Genomic DNA, 18,826 nt, shown 5'->3' with positions numbered 1-18,826 from the left:
CCACTATGGCTATACCCATACAACTTCCTGTATTTGTGTGTAATTTGTATGTACAGAGAAAAACATGCAAATTACCACTTATTATGTTAAAGTCAATGGGGGAAGGGGGTGTGCAGACAGAAAAACCACGCCAATGTGGAAAAGAACATTAAAACTGCTCTGAGGGGCCGGCCCGGTGGCTCAGGCGGTTGGAGCTCCGTGCTCCTAACTCAGAAGGCTGCCGGTTCAGTTCCCACATGGGCCAGTGGGCTCTCAGCTACAAGGCTGGAGGTTCAACTTCTCCACTCCTGCAAGGGATGGTGGGCTGTGACCCCTGCATCTAACAACCGGGAACTGGACCTGGAGCTGAGCTGAGCTGCGCCCTCCACAAACTAAGACTGAATGGACAACCTGACTTGGAAAAAAGTCCTGGAAGTACACACACTGTTCCCCAATCAAGTCCTGTGTTTTGTTTTGTTTTAAAAAAAAACTGCTCTGAAAAGAACTGTGACCATGTGTATGCATAATATAAAGTTATGTCTATTTTTAAATGGACAAATGGAAACACTAAACAGGAAGGAAAAGTGTCCCAACTTGGGAGAACGGGTATTTACGACTGCGGAGGGACTGGAAGCCCGCAAGGACGAAGCCAGGATTGCGTCCAGCCGTCGCTGCTCCCGCCCGCGAACCTCCCAGGAGACTCCAGGCTTCAAAGACAAGCAAAGCCGAGCCGGGCGCGGGGCACAGGCGCGGCGGAAGCGACCAGGGCGCCGTGAGAACAGCCCCGTGACATAGGGACGCGGCCGGGGGATTCTGCCTCCAGTGGGTCTCGAACCCTGGCGGCCGCGGAAAATCTCCCCAAACGGCCCCAGGCCCAGCCTTCTCCTCCTGGGCCAGCACCGACCAAGTCCCCCGAAGCCGGCAACGAGGACACTGACACCACCTGGGACAGCAATTTTGAGTCCGGAAGTGGGGAGCCGGCCCGCCGGAAACGCTAGACTTCCGGGAGACCGGAAGTGAGGATCAGGGCCTCCGGGAACCGTAGTTCGCGCAGAGGCGTAAGCGGGCTGGCGGCGGAGCAACATGGCGGGGCTGGAGCTCCTGTCGGACCAGGGCTACCGGATAGACGGGCGGCGGGCCGGGGAGCTGCGCAAGATCCAGGCGCGCATGGGCGTGTTCGCGCAGGCCGACGGCTCGGCCTACATCGAGCAGGGCAACACCAAGGCGCTAGCGGTGGTCTACGGGCCGCACGAGGCGAGTGGGCGTGCGCGAGCCGGGCGACCTCGGGGCGGGTGAGCGCAGGCTCGGGAGGCCACGGCCGGCGCGTCTCCGTTTACGCAGCACATCTTCGGGGCCGAGGCTCAATCGGACTAAAAGTCGAAGTCCTTACACTGCGGTGCACGGTGGTCCCTGCCCTTTTCACCGGCCACTGTCTCCTGCGCCCTCCACTCCTCTATGCTGTTCCGCAAGGCGCCAGGCACACTCCCCCTCTTTCCTCTCCTCTCTACTCCGACTTCACGGCCTGGATGATACCTCCCCAGACCACCTTATTCAAGTCCCGTCCCCTACAACCACACGCTTCCCTGCTTTTCAGCATCTGTCACCTCAGACACCAATTTAACTTCTCTTTCTCGTTGGTCTCCCCACTGGAACATAAGCTCCAGGAGGAGAGAGACTTTAAAGCCGCCTGTTTTATTGCCGTATCTCCAGCGCTGTAACGGTGCCTGCCAGCACAGGCACTGAAAAAAAACGTTTGCTTAGTGCATGAGTTTAGGAGCCCAGCTTTCCTGGGGGAGACTAGTTAGGAGGGGGGCGGCCAGAGCGGGTGGAAACAAGCAAAGCACGTTTGCGGAGCAGAAAGGCTGCTGCTGGGGGAGATGGGGAATAATTCCAAATGAGATCGGGAGGTTTCTAGGGATGGCTTTGTAGACCAGGGGTAGGATGTAGGGTTTTATCTCACATGTGATGGGGAGCCTTTGGAAGGTGAGCAGGTTATGTGGTTGTGCAGAGGAGACAGAATCAGACTTGATATTTGTAAACATACTGGCTCTGGCTACAAATGGAAAATGGGTTGGGAGGGGATGAGGCAAGGAGGGAAACAGGCCTGTTAAGACAGAGGAGATCCAGAGGTGATGGTGGCTTAGACTCTTCAGTTGCACTGGTTGAGATGTTGGAGGTAGTGGGGAGGGAGGAGGGAGGCTGAAGTTCTAGGCCTGAGCCAGAGGAAGCGCTAATGTGAGCTGGGAGGAATGGGCCTGGCTCATGTGTCTTTTCTCCTCCAGATCCGGGGCTCCCGGGCACGAGCCCTGCCAGATAGGGCCCTGGTGAACTGTCAATACAGTTCTGCAACCTTCAGCACAGGTGAGCGCAAGCGGCGGCCACATGGGGATCGGAAGTCTTGTGAGATGGGCCTGCAACTGCGTCAGACCTTCGAGGCGGCCATCCTGACACAGCTGCATCCTCGCTCCCAGATTGACATCTATGTGCAGGTGAGCAGGCAGCAGCCCTCCCCCCAGGGACAGGAAGGGTGTGAGGGTCGTGGGGGTCGGCAGCCCAGGGCACTGATGCCACTGGGGGGGTCCCTGCAGGTGCTCCAGGCAGATGGTGGGACCTATGCAGCGTGCGTGAACGCAGCCACACTGGCAGTGCTGGACGCTGGGGTGCCTATGCGGGACTTTGTGTGTGCCTGCTCAGCCGGCTTTGTGGATGGCACAGCTCTGGCCGACCTCAGCCACGTGGAGGAAGCCGCTGGTGGCCCCCAGCTGGCCCTGGCCCTGCTGCCTGCCTCAGGCCAGATCGCACTGCTGGAGATGGATGCCAGGCTGCATGAGGACCATCTGGAGCAGGTGCTGGAGGCTGCGGCGCGCGCTGCCCGCGATGTGCATGCGCTGCTGGACCGTGTGGTCCGGCAACATGTGCGTGAGGCCTCTGTCTTGCTGGGGGACTGAGCATCGGCCCCCATGCCCAGAATAAAACCACAGTCCACCGCACTTCGAACGCCCCACGGCACTTCGTGCTCTCAGAGCCTGGCTCCTGGGGGTGACCAGGGACGCTCCCCGCACATGAACTACATGCCTCTTGCAGCCTCAGGATTCAAAATCTGGAGAAGAAGGGGCGGGGTGGGGGGGAGAGCAGCTTATGCCCAGAATGGTTCAAGGTAGCTGAGCAGTCAGGTGGGGCCTGGCCTAGTGAGCTAGGCCAGTAGTAGACTGGGGCCCAGAGCACAGGGCTGAGGGGGAACTCAGCTAGCTGAGTGCCCACCCTGGAGATGTGGCAGGCCATGTCCCACGTCCTGTGGACTATGGCTTGGACCAAATGGAACTCTTTGGGCCTATGCTGCAATTACCTTGAGCTCCAAAATTCAACAGACACATGTTCTCACCTGGAGTATTCTCTCAGCTCTGACCCGTCTTCAGTGAGACACAGACACCGCCCTCCCCACCACTGCACCGTACTCTTTAGCAGACTCCCCCTTTCCTCCACCTCCTGCTCTCAGACCACCAGCCCCTGTAGTCCACATCCAGAGGCTGCCTCTCCCCACAGTGCCAGTCACCTCCTGACCTGGACAGGAGTGCTCCGCAGCCACTGTGAAACCCGATTTGGCTGGTAGTACCATCTTCGCCGTCCTCCCTTGGTCATCTGACTCCATAAGCTGGGTGCTAGGCTCACGCTGTGATTCCACTCAGGCACCCACTGCCATTTGTGGTGACAGGCATCCATAGGATGCCAACGCCTTGGTCGGCTCACAGAAGCCCTCTTACTTCCGGAACCCACTCCACGGGCACTCAGAACTGTCATTGCCAGTCGGGAGCAGCACCTTCAGAATCCCGGTCATCCAGGCTTTGGTCGCCACCTGCGTTTTCCACCCACCTGCCCTAATTCATCACCCTTCTATGATTCTAAGAGCCTTCGAGTTGGAGCTCTCTCGCTGCCCGCGACTGGCCAGAGCGGAGGCGGACGGTCACCGCTCTCCGCCGGCTCTCTACACTGAGGCGCCGGAACCCCGCCTCTAGTCCGGCTCCCGTCACACCCCCTCTACTCCGGGCATGCGCGGCGGAGCGGGTTGGAGGGGTTGCGCATGCGCGACGACGCTAGGGCCGCCGGGACCGGAAGTGCGGGCGGGCTTGGAGCCCGACGTTGACAGAAGCGGCGAGCGGGACCGCAGGCTGCAGCTGGCGGCCGGAGCGGGGTCCCGGAGTCGCACGGCCCCGCCCCGCCATGGGCCTCCTGTCGGACCCGGTGCGCCGGCGCGCACTCGCCCGCCTCGTGCTGCGCCTCAACGCGCCGCTCTGGTAAGTGCGGGGCCCGTGGAGGCAGGCGAGGGCCTGGGGCTCGAGTTGCCGGTGGCCCCTCTGGTTGCTGGTGCACGTCCCCTCCCGCCTGTCGGCATCACTCAGGACATCAGGCCCGTGGCCAGCTCTCCCGTCGGGCGTCCCGCATGCCGTGACTCCGGGTTCACGTCCCTCGATACGCCCCGGTCGCCGCCGGGTGTAGAGGTTGAGGCCACGGCCCGGGGTCCCAGAACCCGCCAACGCTCCGGTGGCCCCTCCGTACCCTCTCCCGGCAGCGTGCTGAGCTACGTGGCGGGCATCGCCTGGTTCCTGGCCCTGGCTTTCCCGCCGCTGACCCAGCGCACTTACATGTCGGAGAACGCCATGGGCTCCACCATGGTGGAGGAGCAGTTCGCTGGCGGAGACCGTGCCCGGGGCTTTGCCCGGGACTTCGCTGCCCACCGTAGGAAGTCGGGGTGAGCGGTGGAGCCGTGGGCATGGGGCACGCAGTGGTGGGCAAGGCCAGGGAGCTCTGCTCAGAAGCTCTCTTGTGTCTCTAGGGCTCTGCCAGTGGCCTGGCTGGAGCGAACGATGCGGTCATTGGGGCTGGAGGTCTACACGCAGAGTTTCTCCCGGAAACTGCCCTTTCCCGATGAGACTCACGAGCGCTATGTATTGTGGAGAGGGAGTGTGCCTGGGACTCAGCACCTTGAGGGGGTGGCTTGGGGCCAGGGAAATCCCTGGTGGGCATTATATGCCCAAAGGGGAGGCTTTGGCTGCCTGAGGATGGGGTGGTGCTGAGGCCTCCCCGTCAATACTGCATGCAGGTGGTGGCAGGCACCAACGTGTACGGCATCCTGCGGGCCCCTCGAGCTGCCAGCACTGAGTCTCTGGTGCTCACCGTACCCTGTGGCTCTGACTCTACCAACAGCCAAGCTGTGGGGCTGCTGCTGGCACTTGCTGCCCACTTCCGGGGTGAGGCTTGGGCTACTGCTGGCAAGGGAAGGTTTGGCCACTGCCTCATGCCCTGCTGACCCTGCCTCTGGCCTGCAGGGCAGATTTACTGGGCCAAAGACATCATCTTTCTGGTGACAGAACACGACCTTTTGGGCACTGAGGCTTGGCTGGAAGCCTACCACGACACCAATGTCACTGGTGGGTACTCTTGCCCGGCCTGGCTGCTCTTGGGACCACTGTACACTCAGCCCCCATGGGTAGCTCATTCACCTCCCCTACAGGCATGCAGTCATCGCCTCTGCAGGGCCGGGCTGGGGCCATCCAGGCAGCCATGGCCCTGGAGCTGAGCAGTGACATAGTCACTAGCCTTGACGTGGCTGTGGAGGGGCTCAATGGGCAGCTACCCAACCTTGACCTGCTCAACCTCTTCCAGACCTTCTGCCAGAAAGGGGGGCTGCTGTGCACGCTGCAGGGCAAGGTAGGCGGCCTGCCTGGGGGTGCAGGGCCTGGGTGGGGGTGAGCTGACCCTGTCTCTTACCCTCTAAGCTGCAGCCCCAGGACTGGACATCAGCAGATGGGCCACTGCAGGGTCTGCAGACTCTGCTGCTCATGGTCCTGCAGCAGGCCTCTGGCCGCCCCCACGGCCCCCACGGCCTCTTCCTGCGCTACCGCGTAGAGGCCCTGACCCTGCGTGGCATCAATAGTTTTCGCCAGTACAAGTATGATCTGGTGGCAGTGGGCAAGTACGTGGCTCTGGGCCCCTGTCCTGGGTGTGTGGGGGGTGGGGTCTGGCCGCTGTGACGCCGGCCTGCACCTGGCAGGGCCCTGGAGGGCATGTTCCGCAAACTGAACCACCTGCTGGAGCGCCTGCACCAGTCCTTCTTCTTGTACCTGCTGGCTGCTCTGGCCCGCTTCGTGTCCATCGGCCTCTACATGCCCGCCGTCGGCTTCTTGCTCCTGGTCCTGGGTCTCAAGATATCCTGCGCTCCCACTGTCCACTGTGGCCAGCCTCTGGTCCCCTCCACTCTAAGCTGGGAGAGCCCCCCATCCTTGGGGTTGGGGTGGGGGAGCCCGGGGTCCCCACCGGCAGACCCCATCACACCTCTCGTCAGCGTCCTTGACAAGACCACGCTCTGGAGCTGTGGATGCGGCTGCACGAGGCCGGGGCAGGTCCTGCGGAGGCGGGGGCGGCCTCTGCACCCTGTGCCCCTCTGCCCCCTGCACAGGTGATGGTCCTCACTCCTGCTCGTGGGGTGGGCTTCCAGGGTCCTGAGGTGGTCACTGCCACTCAGTCGCCACTGGGGGTGCTGAGGACCCCGGGGCCCATCTCCAGGTGCCTATGTGCATTGCAGGGTGTGGGGCTGGCCTCGCTGGTGGCGCCCTTGCTGATCTCCCAGGCTATGGGCGTGGCCCTCTACACCCTCCCGGTGCTGGGCCAGCATGTGGCCACCCAGCACTTCCCAGTGGCCGAGGCTGAAGCCGTGGTGCTGACACTGCTGGCCATCTATGCGGCGGGCCTGGCCCTTCCACACAGCACACACCGGTGAGGGGCCAGGCTGGGCGGGCTCTGGCAGGGGCTGCCTTGGACACACATGCAGTTGCCTCACCACCCCTTGTCCTGCAGGGTGGTGAGTGCACAGGCCCCGGACAGGGGCTGGATGGCGCTGAAGCTGGTGGCCCTCATCTATCTGGCACTACAGCTGGCCTGCATCGCCCTCACCAACTTCTCGCTGGGCTTCCTGCTGGCTGCCACCATGGTGCCTGCCGCTGCACTCACTGAGCCCTGTGGTCCCCGGTATGTGCTGGTCACCGCAGAGACCCCGAGACCAGACTCTTCCCTACCACAGACTCCGCCCCCACATGGTACCCCTCTCCCCAACTCAGCCCACCCTGCCTCTGCACCTCCACCCAGGCCACTCTACGCTGCTCTGCTGGTGCTGACGAGCCCAGCAGCCACACTCCTGGGCAGCCTGTTCCTGTGGCGGGAGCTGCAGGAGGCACCACTGTCGCTGATCGAGGGCTGGCAGCTCTTCCTGGGGGCACTGGCCCAGGGTGTGCTGGAGCACCACACATACGGGGCCCTGCTCTTCCCGCTGCTGGCCTTGGGCATCTACCCCTGCTGGCTGCTCTTCTGGAATGTGCTCTTCTGGAAGTGATGTCCCCTCGCCCCCTGTGTGAAGACGAGACTATGGTGGGAACTCCCCAAACCCTGTACTCCCTTTCCTAGGAAATAAACAGGTGTCTTATTCTGGCTGCCCTTGGGCCCCACGCCTACTGTCCGCTCACTGTGCACGTGGGGCCCCTGGGAGAGTGGGCGAGAAGCTGCCTGTGGGGCTTGGTGTTCCTGCACACCTTCCTGGAGAGCATCCCAGCCTGCTGGGGACTGCTGGCAGGAGTGGGGGCCCCAGCTGCGTGTGCACTCCCTCAGCCCTGGAGATCTGTGCCGAGAGAGGGAACGTGGGGCAAGGCTTGGTCTGACCGGGGAGGCACCAGGGATCTGATGACACTGTGTAGTCAGCCCTGGGGCTGCCGCTGCCGGGCTGAGGCTGGAGCTGCCGGGCTGAGGCTGGAGCTGGAACCCCACACAGGAGGCCCGGAGAGTGGGCTGTGGGCTGGGAATGGAGCAGGGAGGGCCACCTGGCCCAGCTTCCTTGGCTAGAGCAGCCCAGGCCAGGTGCCCATGGTGTGTGGGGCCACAGCAGAGCAGGGGAGCCCACCCAGGCCACAGGGACGCAGCCCCCAGAGGAGGGCACTGGTCGGCCAGCACAAAGAAGCCGCTGATTGTACCAGGACCCCTGAAAGGAGCTGGGACACCCAGTGTCCATTCTGGAGGAAAAAGCAGTGCCACATTAGCCCAGGGAGGCCTCCCCTCAGGATGGCAGAGGTACCCACGGGGCAGAGGTGAGTATAGCCTCGTACAGGTCTTGGGGTTAGAAGGGAGGCCGAGCTGCGCGGCCTGGAGCAGCAGCGCAGCACCAGTGTCCTTTCAGAACCCCGTCCCAGGGGAGCCCCAGCGCCCTGACCCTCCCCTGGGCCCGCCTCTGCGTTGGGGCTCGTCTTCCCACGGGAGGCTCCCCTCCACACCTGGGAGTCAGCTGGCACCCCCGCCCCCAGGGCCAGCACCCAGAGGGATTTTCTAGGGGGCCTCTCTCCGGAAGTCACTGCTGGTCCCCTGTTGAGGGGGCGTGTGCCTGTCCAGTATTGTTGGGATGAGGTGGGAAAGGGTGCCGGAGACCCTGCTGTGACTGTCTTTGGCCTGCTCACCCCAAGGTCTGGCTGGAACCTCCAGTCACTTCCGGTGCCTAAGGCTGCAGAGAGATTAGCAGCCCTTGCCCCACACCTCGGTGCCCCCAGGAACACCCCCCAGGCTGGCCTCTCTCGGTCTCACCCCTGGCACGTCTGGCACCACTCATCTGTGGGCCTCCTGTTTTCCAAGACACCCGCACATCCCTCTGTCGTGGTCGCCCATTGTCTCTGTCCCTGTGGGCTGGCACCTAATACAAAATCCCTTCCAGGCACTTTAGCCACTTTGGCCTCAATCAGCCATTTTTAACTGGACTTAGGCAGTTGCTTGAACACAGTCATGAAAATACATTAAATCACGGGACACACAAATGGAGACAAGAGCTGAAAGAGGGAGGTGGCCGGTTAGCTCAGTTGGTTAGAGCAGGGTGCTCTTAACAAGGTTGTTGGTTCGATCCCCGCATGGGCCACTTGAGTTGCGCCCTCCACAACTAGATTGAGACCACTACTTGACTTGGAGCTGATAGGTCCTGGAAAAATACACTTAGAATTAAAAAATAAATAAATAAAATTTTTTTAAAAAGACAAGCTGAGACATATTAAATGTTAAGACTATTAAAAAAAAAGCTGAAAGATGATCTGTTTGTCTGAGCTCTTCCCTATGCAGAACCCTCGGCTCCATGCAGAGTGGGAGGGTACCATGGGGTGACAAAGCTGACGTGTTGGGGACAGAATTTCTGTTCTGATTTTCACTGTCACTAGTTTTTAAAGCAAATGTCAGGTGGTAAAGATGCATGTCAGTGTAAAAGGGATGAGTATAAGGTTCTAAACACTTTACTTTGAGAGTGGCAGCCTGCTCCTTGTCCCCCAATACCTGTTCTTAGCCGTAGAGCCCCAGCTTTCATACGAGTGCAGACCACCCCAAATAAAGACACTCCCAGGCTGGTGCAGCCAGGTGTGACCACGTGACTATGCTATGGCCCACAGGATGTGACAGAAGCTTCAGGGATGAATTCCAAGAAGAGACGTCCTTCACAGCCCGTTTCTCTCCTGTCCACGCTGCCCACGGGAACGTGGAAGTGATGGCTGGGATGTGAAGAGTCTCTGGGATATGCATACAACCCATGTAGAGGGTGGAGGGAGACCACGACGGGGCTTGACCTTCGGAGCCATCACGGCAGCCCTGGTTGCTAAAGGGGTCTTCACTTACAAGGAAGAAACAAACCTCTACCTTGCTTAAGCCGTTGTCATTCAGGGTTCTGTCCCTCTGATCCAGCTCCAACCGGGACAGGAGGGGCTGTCCTGGGCGGTGGCCAGCTGGATGGATCCAGAAGTACGTGTGCACTGTCGAATTAACAATCAAACTTAGTGGTAAGTCCTCACGTGCTGCTTGCCTCCCTTGCCAAAGAAGAGAAATGCCATGGGCGCAGGAACTTTGTCATTTCCTGCCGCTTTCACATCTAGAGCCAGGCACTCACCATAGTATGTATTTGTTGAGTGAAAGAAGGAAAGAATCGGCCCTGTGAGAGCCATTGTGAAGGTTGAGAAGGAAGCTCTGGGGGCAGGCAGACTTGTTGGCTTCCACAGGGGCCTGCAGGTTTGCTTATGGCTTGTGATGTGGGGTGAGACCACCCGTTACCCGCCTTTCGACACCCAGCAGCCTCCCCATGACCGGGTCCTCCGCACAAGCCCTCGTTGGCCTTGAGACACCTCAGGCCACTCTCCTGGGGGTCCCAGGTTTCCTCTATGCTGTCCTCAGACCCTTTGCCAAGTCACCACACTCGACTTGAGGTTTCAGTATCAGGCACTCAAGGGCTACTCCGGGCACCGTCACCTGTGAGCTGCTCCCACGGCTCCCATTGCCTTCATGCCCACACTCAGGTCCTGTTTCCCACCCAGGCTTCTGAGGCCCCATCCACATCACCTCCAGCTCCTGAATGTGCCATGGTCACCTCTAAGTGCCCCTACCTGAACAGCTCCCACCCCACGTGCACCTCCTCCCCTCACCCATTAGTCTACTTTCCGTCTCTAAACATTTGCTTCACCTGGATTCTGCATCAGCGGGCACAGGATGTAGTCTTTGGTGACCACAGCTCTCACTCAGCATCCCATTTTCAAGGTTCCTCCATGTTGTGCGAGTCAGTACTTCCTGTGTATGGCTGAGAACCCTCCCATGGTGTGGACATGCCACACGGTTTGTTTACCCATTCATCAGTTGATGGACATTTGGGTTGTTTCCATTTTTTGGCTATCAACATTCATGCACTCAGCCAGTGAGAAGGGTCACCACCCTGAACTCTGGCTGTCCTCCAAGGGACTTTCATTCAAAGCACCCCTCCCAACTTCCTTTTTCTCTGTAATGTTCCTCTCCTTTGTTTGCTGGACTTGCCTATAGTTTTTGCCATAGCATGTTTATCTCGAATTGCAATTCTCTGCCATTCCCAAATAAACCCTTTCTTTTTTCTGGGAAAAATAACTGGCTGTTTTATTTTTAAGGTCAACATTACCTTTGGTTAATTTCCAAAGTTCTGAAAAAGTTGATTTTGACCATTTTGCTAGTTTTTTCCTTGCTCTTATGGAAGGCGAGAGGAGAGGCAGATTTTCCGAGGCCCTTACTCCTCTATCGTCACTGAGGACTGACAGCAGATTCGTGAGGGGCTTTGGCTGCCATGCTCCTGACTTCTGTGGCTGGCTGGCGGTTTCTGGACATAGGTGCCTAATAAACTCTTGTCGTTTGGACAAGGGGGAGCACAGAGGTCAGCCTGGAGGGCCCACCCAGCCCATGTGTGTGGGCCAGGGTAGGAGTGAAGGGCCACACCCGGAGGCCCCCAGCCTTCCCGCAGTGCCCTCCCTTTCCTGGAGCCGGGGTCCTGCCTGTGGCCGAGGGGGAGTGCGGGAAGACACGGCAACCGCTGCTCCACCGCGCAGGTCTGGACGTGCTGCTGGACGAAAGCGCGCGATGGCCTCGGATATACGGTGGGTTCCTGACCAAGGGCGCCCGGGCAGGGGCGGCGCGTCACTGCCGAGCCCCAGAGACCAGCAGCCGGGATCGGGAACCAGAGCAGGTGGACGTTGTCACGGCAACAGGGAGACGCGACGAGGCCCCGCCCAACCACCGGTTTCCACAACAACGGGGGAAGCGCGGCCACAAGGTGCCTCCGCCCCGCGCTCTCCGGCCCCGCCCCGCCCCCAGGCTCTCGCGAGGTTTAAGCTCTCGTGGCGCCGCAGGGGCCGACGGAAGCGGCGGCCGCGCTGAAGACGGCCAAGATGGCGGCTGCGGCGGCTTCGCTTCGCGGGGCGGTGCTGGGCCCGCGGGGCGCGGGGCTGCCGGGCGCGCGGGCTCGGGGTCTGCTGTGCGGCGCGCGGCCCGGGCAGCTCCCGCTGCGGACGCCTCAGGTGAGCGCTGGCCCGGATCCCGGCCGACGCGTGGCCCCGCAGCCCGTGAAGGTCACGGCGGGGAGGCTCCGGGCGCGGGCCGGGCAGCGGGGGAGCGGCCTCGGCCACCCGGCGCCCCTGCCGGGCCTCGGCCGCCAGCAGACCTAGGTGACTTCTGGGAGCAGGGCCCGGCGCCCACTTCTCCGAGCAGCAGAGGCGCCTCGTGTCGAGCGGGGGGACGGCGGGGCTGGCGCGCTGCAGGGTCGGAGCAGAGGGCTTTCCTCGGGGTGCGCGACCAGGCTCGCTTCCGCTCCGGCCTTTCAGACTGGCCCGCGTCCTGAAGTGACCTCAGCCTGACCTCGGCCAGCTGCTCGTGACCTTGGCCTGCCCCAGCACCCTTGCTCACTTCGGCTGGATTCCCAGCCCGGGATCCAAGAATACGCCTCGCATCCCCTCCTCAGGGCCGAATCACGGTCGAGGGGTCGGCAGCGCGGAGAAGTGGGGCGGGCAGGAGGTGGCCAGTGCCGGGTGGATGAGTGGGAGAGGTAGGCGCTGAGAGTCACATCCCAGGTAGGGCTGGGTGGTGTTCTGGCAGGCGCTGAGCGGGGCTCTTGCAGGCAATGTCCTTGTCGTCGAAGTCTGGCCTGTCCCGGGGCCGGAAAGTGATGCTGTCAGCGCTGGGCATGCTGGCGGCAGGGGGTGCGGGGCTGGCCGTGGCTCTGCATTCTGCGGTGAGTGCCAGTGACCTGGAGCTGCACCCCCCGAGCTATCCGTGGTCCCACCGTGGCCTCCTCTCTTCCCTGGACCACACCAGGTGTGCGGCTGGTTGGCTGGGGAGCTTCTGGGTGGACTGGGTGGGGTGGAATCCTGGGAGCCTCTAACCCTGTGCCTCTTTTAGCATCCGGAGGGGTTTCCAGGTATACAAGCAGGTGTGCTCGTCCTGCCACAGCATGGACTACGTGGCTTACCGCCACCTGGTGGGCGTGTGCTACACAGAGGAGGAAGCTAAGGCCCTGGCAGAGGAGGTGCGGGGCCTGGGGTGCCGGGGACACAGGGGCTGGGGCTCCCACGTGGTGGACAGCAGTTGTGATGGTGCTCTTGGTGGCAGGTGGAGGTTCAAGACGGCCCCAATGAGGATGGGGAGATGTTCACGCGGCCAGGGAAGTTGTCGGACTTCTTCCCCAAACCGTACCCCAACCCTGAGGCTGCCCGAGCAGCCAACAACGGAGCACTGCCCCCTGACCTCAGCTACATCGTGCGAGCTAGGTACCCGGCTGCCCACCAGGTTGGGGGTGGGAGGAAACGGCCAACCAGGCCAGGGACTGAACAGGCATGACTCTGGTCCCAGGCATGGTGGCGAGGATTACGTCTTTTCCCTGCTCACTGGCTACTGTGAGCCGCCCACCGGGGTGTCACTGCGAGAAGGCCTGTACTTCAACTCCTACTTTCCTGGCCAGGCCATTGCCATGGCCCCTCCCATCTACGACGAGGTCTTGGAGTTTGATGATGGTGAGACCTCCCCACGATGGGTCCTCCCCCCCTGCCAGGATGCTTCCCTGGGTCCCTGGGCCCACGGTCCTGCCCCCTCCCTGGCTGGGGCGCTGTGTGCCTGTATGAGGGGGCTCGTGGGCAGGCTTCACAGTGTGTCCAGCTCAGTCCTCTGTCCCTTTTGAAACTCTGGGCAGGAACCTCTCTGCTCCATGGAGGGAATGCTCGGAGGGTGACCTCAGGTTGGGCAGGGGACTCCAAGGGCAGCCCTCACCACTTGTCCTTGGCCTAGGCACCCCAGCTACCATGTCCCAGGTAGCCAAGGACGTGTGTACCTTCCTGCGCTGGGCATCTGAGCCAGAGCACGATCATCGCAAACGCATGGGGCTCAAGGTGAAAGTCGGGCCACGGGCACAGTGGACATGGGAGGGGCTGGGAGCTGGGAGCTGGGCAGGGTCCTTCCCACCACCCCCCTGAGCCTGCCTCACTGCAGATGCTGCTGATGATGGGCTTGTTGCTGCCCCTGATCTACGCCATGAAGCGGCACAAGTGGTCAGTCCTGAAAAGCCGGAAGCTGGCATATCGGCCGCCCAAGTGACCCTGCCCCATGCCTGCTACCGTCCTGCCTGAATGGGCCCCCCAGCCAAGGAGCTGCTTGGGCCACTTCAGGCCTCAGCTGGCCCTTCGGCCAAACCCCTCTTCCTGTAGGACAAGAGGGGAGGGGCAGGAGACCAGGCTCCAGCTCCTTCAGCCTCCATCATGAAAATAAATTAAGTTTCTCAACATACATATCTGAGCTATGGTGTGGTGGGAGTGCAGGTTTGCAGGGCACTCTGGGACTGAGACCCTTGCTGTCAGAGTTCCCAGGGGTGTCCATGCAGTGTGACCTGCTCTGACCAGTGGTTGAGAGTCCATTCGCTACTGGATGTGCTGCAGGAAGCAGAGAGCTCGCTGTTGGAGGAGAGGGTGGCAGCACTCTGGTGTGGGGAGTGCCAGGCACAGTTGAAAAGGGCCAGGCCTGACTGGCCATGGTCCAGGGCCTGCTAGAGTAACCAGCCCAGTGGCAGTGTCGAACCACTTGGCCTTCATTCTGAGGGCAGCATTCCAACAGGGCAGAGGTCTGGACTAAAGTGGGAGCTGGTGTGGGCTGGGTGTGGCTGGGAGATGACAGACTGCGCTCGGCCATGCTCTGGAAGCAGAGATAGGCAGGCAGAGGCCACCTCCTCTGGAGGGGACTGGGGTGGTGGACAAGTGTCTGGGTGGGGTGTCTGTCATGGGATGGTGCCTCCTAGCCATGCACAGGGTAGCTGGGGCTGGGTCCAGGCTAGGGGACGGGTGGCTGTGATCTGTCAGTGGAGGTGTTCTCTTAGCAGAGGGCCTGGCTCAGGGCTCTGAGCTTTTGAGCTTTCCTTGTCCCCAAGAGGGGAATGTACAGGGCGTCTTGGCTAGAGTAACCCCAGGTAGTAGTGGCCAATTGGGAGGGCAAAAAGAGGGAGCACGCCTGAGGGGCTCTGGGTGGACTAGGGGAGGCTCGACCAGCCAGGGTGGGGAATCAAGGGCCCCAGCACAGTGGTCAGAAGCCAGAGTGGGGTGGGGAGAGATCTTAGCGCCATGCCCCTAGGATCCCTGGACCTGGGGTCCAAGTACACTCTTCTGTTCTGGCTGGGGAGCCCTGCTGCTGAGGGCCAGGCCCCGCTCCCTCTCCCAAGTTTCCTGAGTGGGACTGTCCTGCTCTCCATCCTCCCAGCAGCCCAGTCTGCACAAAGTGGGGGCACTCAACTGGCTCAGAAGTACTTTAATGTCTCTGGCTCTGTCCCCAGTGAGCGACAGTCAGCAGAGGTCCCCTGAGATGTTCAGGAGGGGGTCCAGGGACCTTGGGCCTGGAAGGGAAGGGCCATCCTCTCTCCTTGTGACCTGGGGTGGGGGGAGATGGGTCATTTTGCTGTTCTGTTCCCCGGCCCCCATCCTCTCCCCTCCACTGTCCCTGGTACCTTTGGTGGCTGCTGGGTGGAGGCTGTGGGAAGGGGGTCCCACGCGCAGGGCCTCGGGGTGCTACACATTTCACAGCCAGGTCGGCTTGGGGCATTGAAGAAAGTGCAGGAAGGGCAAGACCAGCCGGGCTGGGGAAGGGGGGAGACGATTGCTGCTCACCCTTTCCTTCCAGTGCCCACAGCTGGCAGGCCCACCTTACCTGGGCCCTTGCCTACCTGAAGGGGGCTGGGGAGGCTGGAGTTGGCTGGTTGGGGGACTCTGGGTAGCCCCAGTGACTGAGGAAACAGGCGGCCTAACTCCCCATCTGTCTTCTGGGGGTGCTGCGGGCTGCGTCCTGGGGTGGAGGGGTGGGGCTCAGAGACATGTCAGGCTGCACCCCCACCTTCCTCACCCCAGCCCAGTCAAGGACTGACCTGGGACTTCTCGAGGGGCTGAGAGCAGGTAGAGGAAAGCAGGGTCCCCGTCCTGCCGGACCCCATAGGAAGCCAGGCTGCACTCAGGCACACACAGGCACCGACCGATGACCCAGCGCTGCACTGCTGGTGGGAAGCCCAACTCCGCGAGTACCTGTGGCCAGAGTGTCAGGGCCAGGCAGTGTCACTGACGTGCCTGCCCCGCAGGGCTCCCCAGACCCTGTGCTCACCTGCTCCTGGAGGGCCGCGATGGTGCAGTGGGGGTGGACCTGCAGCGAGACGTGGGCAGAGGACGCAGCATCTTCAACTGTGACCTGCAGCCTGGATCAGAATGTAGGGCCGGGGCATGGTGGGGAACCTGAGAGGGCTGGAGGGCAGGGTGAAGGAGAAGTCCCAGGTCTCACCTGACGGGGCCAGGAGGAAAGCAGGCCTCCTGGAGCTGGACACTGAGGGCCACGTGATGCTGGGCCAGGATAGCTGCTGCCTGGGCTGCCCCTTTCTCATCGCCACCCTCGATGGCTCGGGCCAGGCGCCCTGCCAGCACTTCTGCTAGGAGAGAGCCATCACAGCCGGGCAAGCCTGCTTCCCCCAACCCCCTCTGGCCACCTGCCTTTACCTTTCTCCATCAAGTCTCCAGGGCTCCAGGAAACATCCACCTTGGGTTGGGAGGCCTTGGGTGTGGGCACTTCAGGGGGACTGGATGGGGAAAGAGGGCACGTTTCCGAGCCCAGGGCTGGAGGCAGGCTGTCACTGCCTAGGAGGGAAGGTGTGGGGTGGGCTGGTGGTCTCCTGAGATCGTCCCCCAGCCAAGTACTTCTCTAGGCCTCTGATGTGACTTCAGGTTTCCAGGCTCCTTACCTCCTCCCTGCTCGTCCCAGCCCGTGCCAGGTCCCAGCCTTGGCCACACTTCTATCTAGGCTGCCCAGAGCCTTGGCCCTTGCACACTGTCAGGGCCCTGCCAACCCCTCAGAGCTGGGGCCGCACTTGGGCTCTGGAGTCCTTCTGGATTCACCTATGCCCCTCCTCCAGAGGCAGGCAACTTCTCTCAGGCTCCCTTGGCCTCACAGCAGAAGGAAAGCAAGCCCTCCCTCTGAAGGAGCCCTGCAGGCAGCATGGGACCTCCACCCACCCTTCTCCTTGCTCTACCACCACCCCAGGAAACCTTGGACTGCTCCCATGCCAAACAAAGCCTCTCAGGCCTTGGGCTAGACGTACTGCTCTCCTTGAGGCCCAGTCCATGCAGTGCTGACACCCTCAGGCCCTCAGTATCTCGAGCTGTCTGTCCCCTGCTGAGGGCACGGCCTCAGGGCTTCTGGACCTACTGCTCTGGCCACATGGCTCCTGCCTCAATTTTCAAATTTCACTCGTCCTTACGGAGTCCTTCGCTGCTGCCTCTCTATTGTAAATTGCAAACCCCTTCCAGCACCTGACAGAATTTTATGGCTTAATTTGTATGTCTGCTTCCCCCCGCAAAACACAAGCTCCAAGAGGGCAGAGATTTGAAGTTATTCATGCTAATCGCCAATGCCTGAAGGAGTGCTGAGTCCGAAGGCTACATCTGCTGAGTGGATGATTGAGTGAGTGAATGAACGAATGGAAAAGGCCTCCTCCCCCTGCACACTGTTGTTGGGCCTCTTACCTCCATTCTGAGGTGCCTCCTGCTCCAGCAGCTCTTCCTGCACACTTGTGGGCTTTCCCTGGTGCACTGTCTGCCTGCCAGACCCTCTTCTCTTTCTGCTTCTCTCCGAGTGACCTTGGTTGATCTTTACTCTCCAGAGCCCCAGCTCCAGCCCAGATCCACCTACTCCTGCTCCCCCCAGACGTGTAACAACTGGACCACCTCTATGCCCTTCCAAATAGGCTCTCTCTCTGGGAGCCCCATGGTATTTCATCCGCCATTTTCTGTCTCAGCCACTAACAAAATCCAGCCAATTCCATCTCCTGAGCATCTCTGGAAACATCCCTTTCTCCAGCACGACCTGCACCACCCAACACGAATGCAGGTCTCAACTAATCTTTTTGTTTTGTTTTTCAACCAACCTTAAATAGCTCAATTCTGAGCCTGTCACTCTCCCACCGAATACCTTCCCGTTGCTCGTCTATCTTCTCACCCAGGTCCTGAGTGCCTGCTTGCTCTTCCCCTCCACACTTGTCTGCTTCTCCAGGCTCCAGCTCTTGGCCTGTTCCTTTTCTCCACTTTCTCTCCTGGGAGCCTTCCCAGAACCCCAGCAGTGGGTAAGGTGGGCCCCGCTTCCCGGACGACTTCCCCCACCCAGGCATGGGGGGCTGTGGCTACTCCTACTCCCAGCACAGTCCCTGGCTAACCGAATGAATCTGCTCCAGTGTACTGACCATTCTGTCCCTCCGCGGTGGCATCTCGGACCAGGGCTGCCCACCGCTGAGCTTCCTGAGGATTGGGGAAGTGCAGGCTGAGGGTTCCAGGCCCTCCTGGTGGAGGCTGCAGCTCGTGTTGGCTGGGGCCTCGGACTGTGTAGGAGACTGACTCCAAAGGCCACTCCAAACTGACCTGAGGAGAGCGAGAGTCCAGGCTCAGTGCTTCCTCCCGCACACACTGCACGATGATCAAAGGCACAGGAGGTAACATTTATTGGCTACTTGCGCTGTACTAAGCTCTTTACTCATTATCTTCTGAAACGCTTACAGTTCCATAAAGATATATATCAGCATCATCCCCATTTTACAGACCAAGAAACGGAAGCAAGGAAAGTTAACTGCTGCAGGGCACTTGGCGGGCAAGCAGAGGGGCCTAGGCTCCGGCTTCGCGCCCCCGCTGCCCCCACTCACCGCCCCGGGCCCCGCGCCTAGCAGCTCCAGTCGGAAGCGCCCAGGCCGCTCGGGGTCCGCGCTCAATTGCAGCCTCCGCAGTTGTGCCTCGGCGTCCGGCCCCGCGGCCAGGAGCCTCACCGCGGCGTGCACGGCCAGCAGCACTGCGGCCGAGCTTGGGTCCGAGGCGGCCTCCGCTCCGCCTGCCGGCGGCGCCATCTCCGGTCCGGCCCTGTCCCGGCCCTCCGAGCCCATTTCCGTGGGCTCGGGCCGCTGAGCGCCTGTGCCCGCCGGAAACAAGGGCCGCGTGCCTGGGGTTCCGGA

At 61.2% G+C, this 18,826-nt stretch overlaps 4 protein-coding genes and 1 long non-coding RNA gene across 11 annotated transcripts; 3 read left to right on the top strand and 2 right to left on the bottom strand.

Moving 5' to 3' along the window:
* Positions 1 to 1,002: 1,002 nt before the first annotated feature.
* On the top strand, positions 1,003 to 2,968 carry EXOSC4 (exosome component 4). The gene is made up of 3 exons (XM_019724819.3): positions 1,003 to 1,233; positions 2,262 to 2,468; positions 2,568 to 2,968. The coding sequence occupies exons 1-3, from the start codon at positions 1,063 to 1,065 to the stop codon at positions 2,925 to 2,927; spliced, it is 738 nt and encodes a 245-aa protein (XP_019580378.1). The 5' UTR covers positions 1,003 to 1,062; the 3' UTR covers positions 2,928 to 2,968.
* Positions 2,969 to 3,701: 733 nt separating this feature from the next.
* Positions 3,702 to 7,475, top strand: GPAA1 (glycosylphosphatidylinositol anchor attachment 1). Of its 3 annotated transcripts, none has more exons than XM_074316589.2 (12): positions 4,063 to 4,271; positions 4,547 to 4,726; positions 4,811 to 4,922; positions 5,078 to 5,225; positions 5,304 to 5,405; positions 5,489 to 5,685; positions 5,754 to 5,926; positions 6,029 to 6,182; positions 6,338 to 6,433; positions 6,560 to 6,750; positions 6,832 to 7,002; positions 7,120 to 7,475. In XM_074316589.2, exons 1-12 carry the CDS (start codon positions 4,198 to 4,200, stop codon positions 7,361 to 7,363), a joined length of 1,842 nt encoding a protein of 613 aa, XP_074172690.1. In that variant the 5' UTR covers positions 4,063 to 4,197; the 3' UTR covers positions 7,364 to 7,475. The 3 variants fall into 3 exon arrangements, with proteins under 3 accessions (XP_088655376.1, XP_074172690.1, XP_019580365.1); XM_019724806.3 differs by having other exon boundaries at positions 5,754 to 5,950; XM_088799250.1 differs by lacking the exons at positions 4,547 to 4,726; positions 4,811 to 4,922 and having other exon boundaries at positions 3,702 to 4,271; positions 5,754 to 5,950.
* A 1,292-nt stretch (positions 7,476 to 8,767) lies between these two features.
* On the bottom strand, positions 8,768 to 11,535 carry LOC141567842 (uncharacterized). 2 transcript variants are annotated; one of them, XR_012490730.2, is made up of 3 exons: positions 10,496 to 11,535; positions 9,682 to 9,794; positions 8,768 to 8,980 (listed from the first exon to the last, which is right to left on the bottom strand). It is a non-coding gene; the product is annotated as an uncharacterized LOC141567842 (long non-coding RNA). The 2 variants fall into 2 exon arrangements; XR_012490729.1 differs by lacking the exon at positions 8,768 to 8,980 and having other exon boundaries at positions 9,050 to 9,794.
* A 146-nt stretch (positions 11,536 to 11,681) lies between these two features.
* On the top strand, positions 11,682 to 14,100 carry CYC1 (cytochrome c1). Of its 2 annotated transcripts, none has more exons than XM_074316636.2 (7): positions 11,682 to 11,846; positions 12,443 to 12,639; positions 12,724 to 12,850; positions 12,934 to 13,091; positions 13,174 to 13,334; positions 13,606 to 13,706; positions 13,807 to 14,100. In XM_074316636.2, the coding sequence occupies exons 1-7, from the start codon at positions 11,718 to 11,720 to the stop codon at positions 13,909 to 13,911; spliced, it is 978 nt and encodes a 325-aa protein (XP_074172737.2). In that variant the 5' UTR covers positions 11,682 to 11,717; the 3' UTR covers positions 13,912 to 14,100. The 2 variants fall into 2 exon arrangements, with proteins under 2 accessions (XP_074172737.2, XP_074172738.2); XM_074316637.2 differs by having other exon boundaries at positions 11,705 to 11,846; positions 12,150 to 12,639.
* Positions 14,101 to 15,093: 993 nt separating this feature from the next.
* SHARPIN (SHANK associated RH domain interactor) lies at positions 15,094 to 18,757 on the bottom strand. Of its 3 annotated transcripts, none has more exons than XM_019724833.3 (9): positions 18,524 to 18,757; positions 18,071 to 18,245; positions 16,335 to 16,472; positions 16,123 to 16,264; positions 15,949 to 16,039; positions 15,719 to 15,872; positions 15,521 to 15,639; positions 15,305 to 15,433; positions 15,094 to 15,227 (listed from the first exon to the last, which is right to left on the bottom strand). In XM_019724833.3, the coding sequence occupies exons 1-9, from the start codon at positions 18,755 to 18,757 to the stop codon at positions 15,144 to 15,146; spliced, it is 1,266 nt and encodes a 421-aa protein (XP_019580392.1). In that variant the 3' UTR covers positions 15,094 to 15,143. The 3 variants fall into 3 exon arrangements, with proteins under 3 accessions (XP_019580392.1, XP_019580401.1, XP_019580411.1); XM_019724842.3 differs by having other exon boundaries at positions 16,123 to 16,252; XM_019724852.3 differs by lacking the exon at positions 16,335 to 16,472.
* Positions 18,758 to 18,826: the final 69 nt, after the last annotated feature.

The sequence above is a fragment of the Rhinolophus sinicus genome, chromosome 6 (assembly GCF_057876585.1).
Source record: "Rhinolophus sinicus isolate RSI-liver-muscle chromosome 6, RSI-T2T, whole genome shotgun sequence".
Taxonomy (NCBI): Eukaryota; Metazoa; Chordata; class Mammalia; order Chiroptera; family Rhinolophidae; genus Rhinolophus; species Rhinolophus sinicus.
This window is presented reverse-complemented; position numbering and strand designations above follow the sequence as displayed.

What these genes read in the sequence shown, in the direction of transcription:
- EXOSC4 (XM_019724819.3), top strand. Translation starts at nt 1,063, where the DNA reads ATGGCGGGGCTGGAGCTCCTGTCGGACCAGGGCTACCGGATAGACGGG. An exon ending in TGGTCTACGGGCCGCACGAG is followed by an intron (nt 1,234 to 2,261) that starts GCGAGTGGGCGT and finishes TTTCTCCTCCAG; the next exon opens with ATCCGGGGCTCCCGGGCACG. An exon ending in AGATTGACATCTATGTGCAG is followed by an intron (nt 2,469 to 2,567) that starts GTGAGCAGGCAG and finishes GGGTCCCTGCAG; the next exon opens with GTGCTCCAGGCAGATGGTGG.
- GPAA1 (XM_019724806.3), top strand. Translation starts at nt 4,198, where the DNA reads ATGGGCCTCCTGTCGGACCCGGTGCGCCGGCGCGCACTCGCCCGCCTC. An exon ending in GATCTGGTGGCAGTGGGCAA is followed by an intron (nt 5,951 to 6,028) that starts GTACGTGGCTCT and finishes TGCACCTGGCAG; the next exon opens with GGCCCTGGAGGGCATGTTCC. An exon ending in CCCCTCTGCCCCCTGCACAG is followed by an intron (nt 6,434 to 6,559) that starts GTGATGGTCCTC and finishes TGTGCATTGCAG; the next exon opens with GGTGTGGGGCTGGCCTCGCT.
- CYC1 (XM_074316636.2), top strand. Translation starts at nt 11,718, where the DNA reads ATGGCGGCTGCGGCGGCTTCGCTTCGCGGGGCGGTGCTGGGCCCGCGG. An exon ending in TCCCGCTGCGGACGCCTCAG is followed by an intron (nt 11,847 to 12,442) that starts GTGAGCGCTGGC and finishes GGGCTCTTGCAG; the next exon opens with GCAATGTCCTTGTCGTCGAA. An exon ending in TCTTCCCTGGACCACACCAG is followed by an intron (nt 12,640 to 12,723) that starts GTGTGCGGCTGG and finishes TGCCTCTTTTAG; the next exon opens with CATCCGGAGGGGTTTCCAGG.
- SHARPIN (XM_019724833.3), bottom strand. Translation starts at nt 18,757, where the DNA reads ATGGGCTCGGAGGGCCGGGACAGGGCCGGACCGGAGATGGCGCCGCCG. An exon ending in TGGAGACTTGATGGAGAAAG is followed by an intron (nt 16,265 to 16,334) that starts GTAAAGGCAGGT and finishes CTCTCCTAGCAG; the next exon opens with AAGTGCTGGCAGGGCGCCTG. An exon ending in AGCCCCTCGAGAAGTCCCAG is followed by an intron (nt 15,640 to 15,718) that starts GTCAGTCCTTGA and finishes CCTCCACCCCAG; the next exon opens with GACGCAGCCCGCAGCACCCC.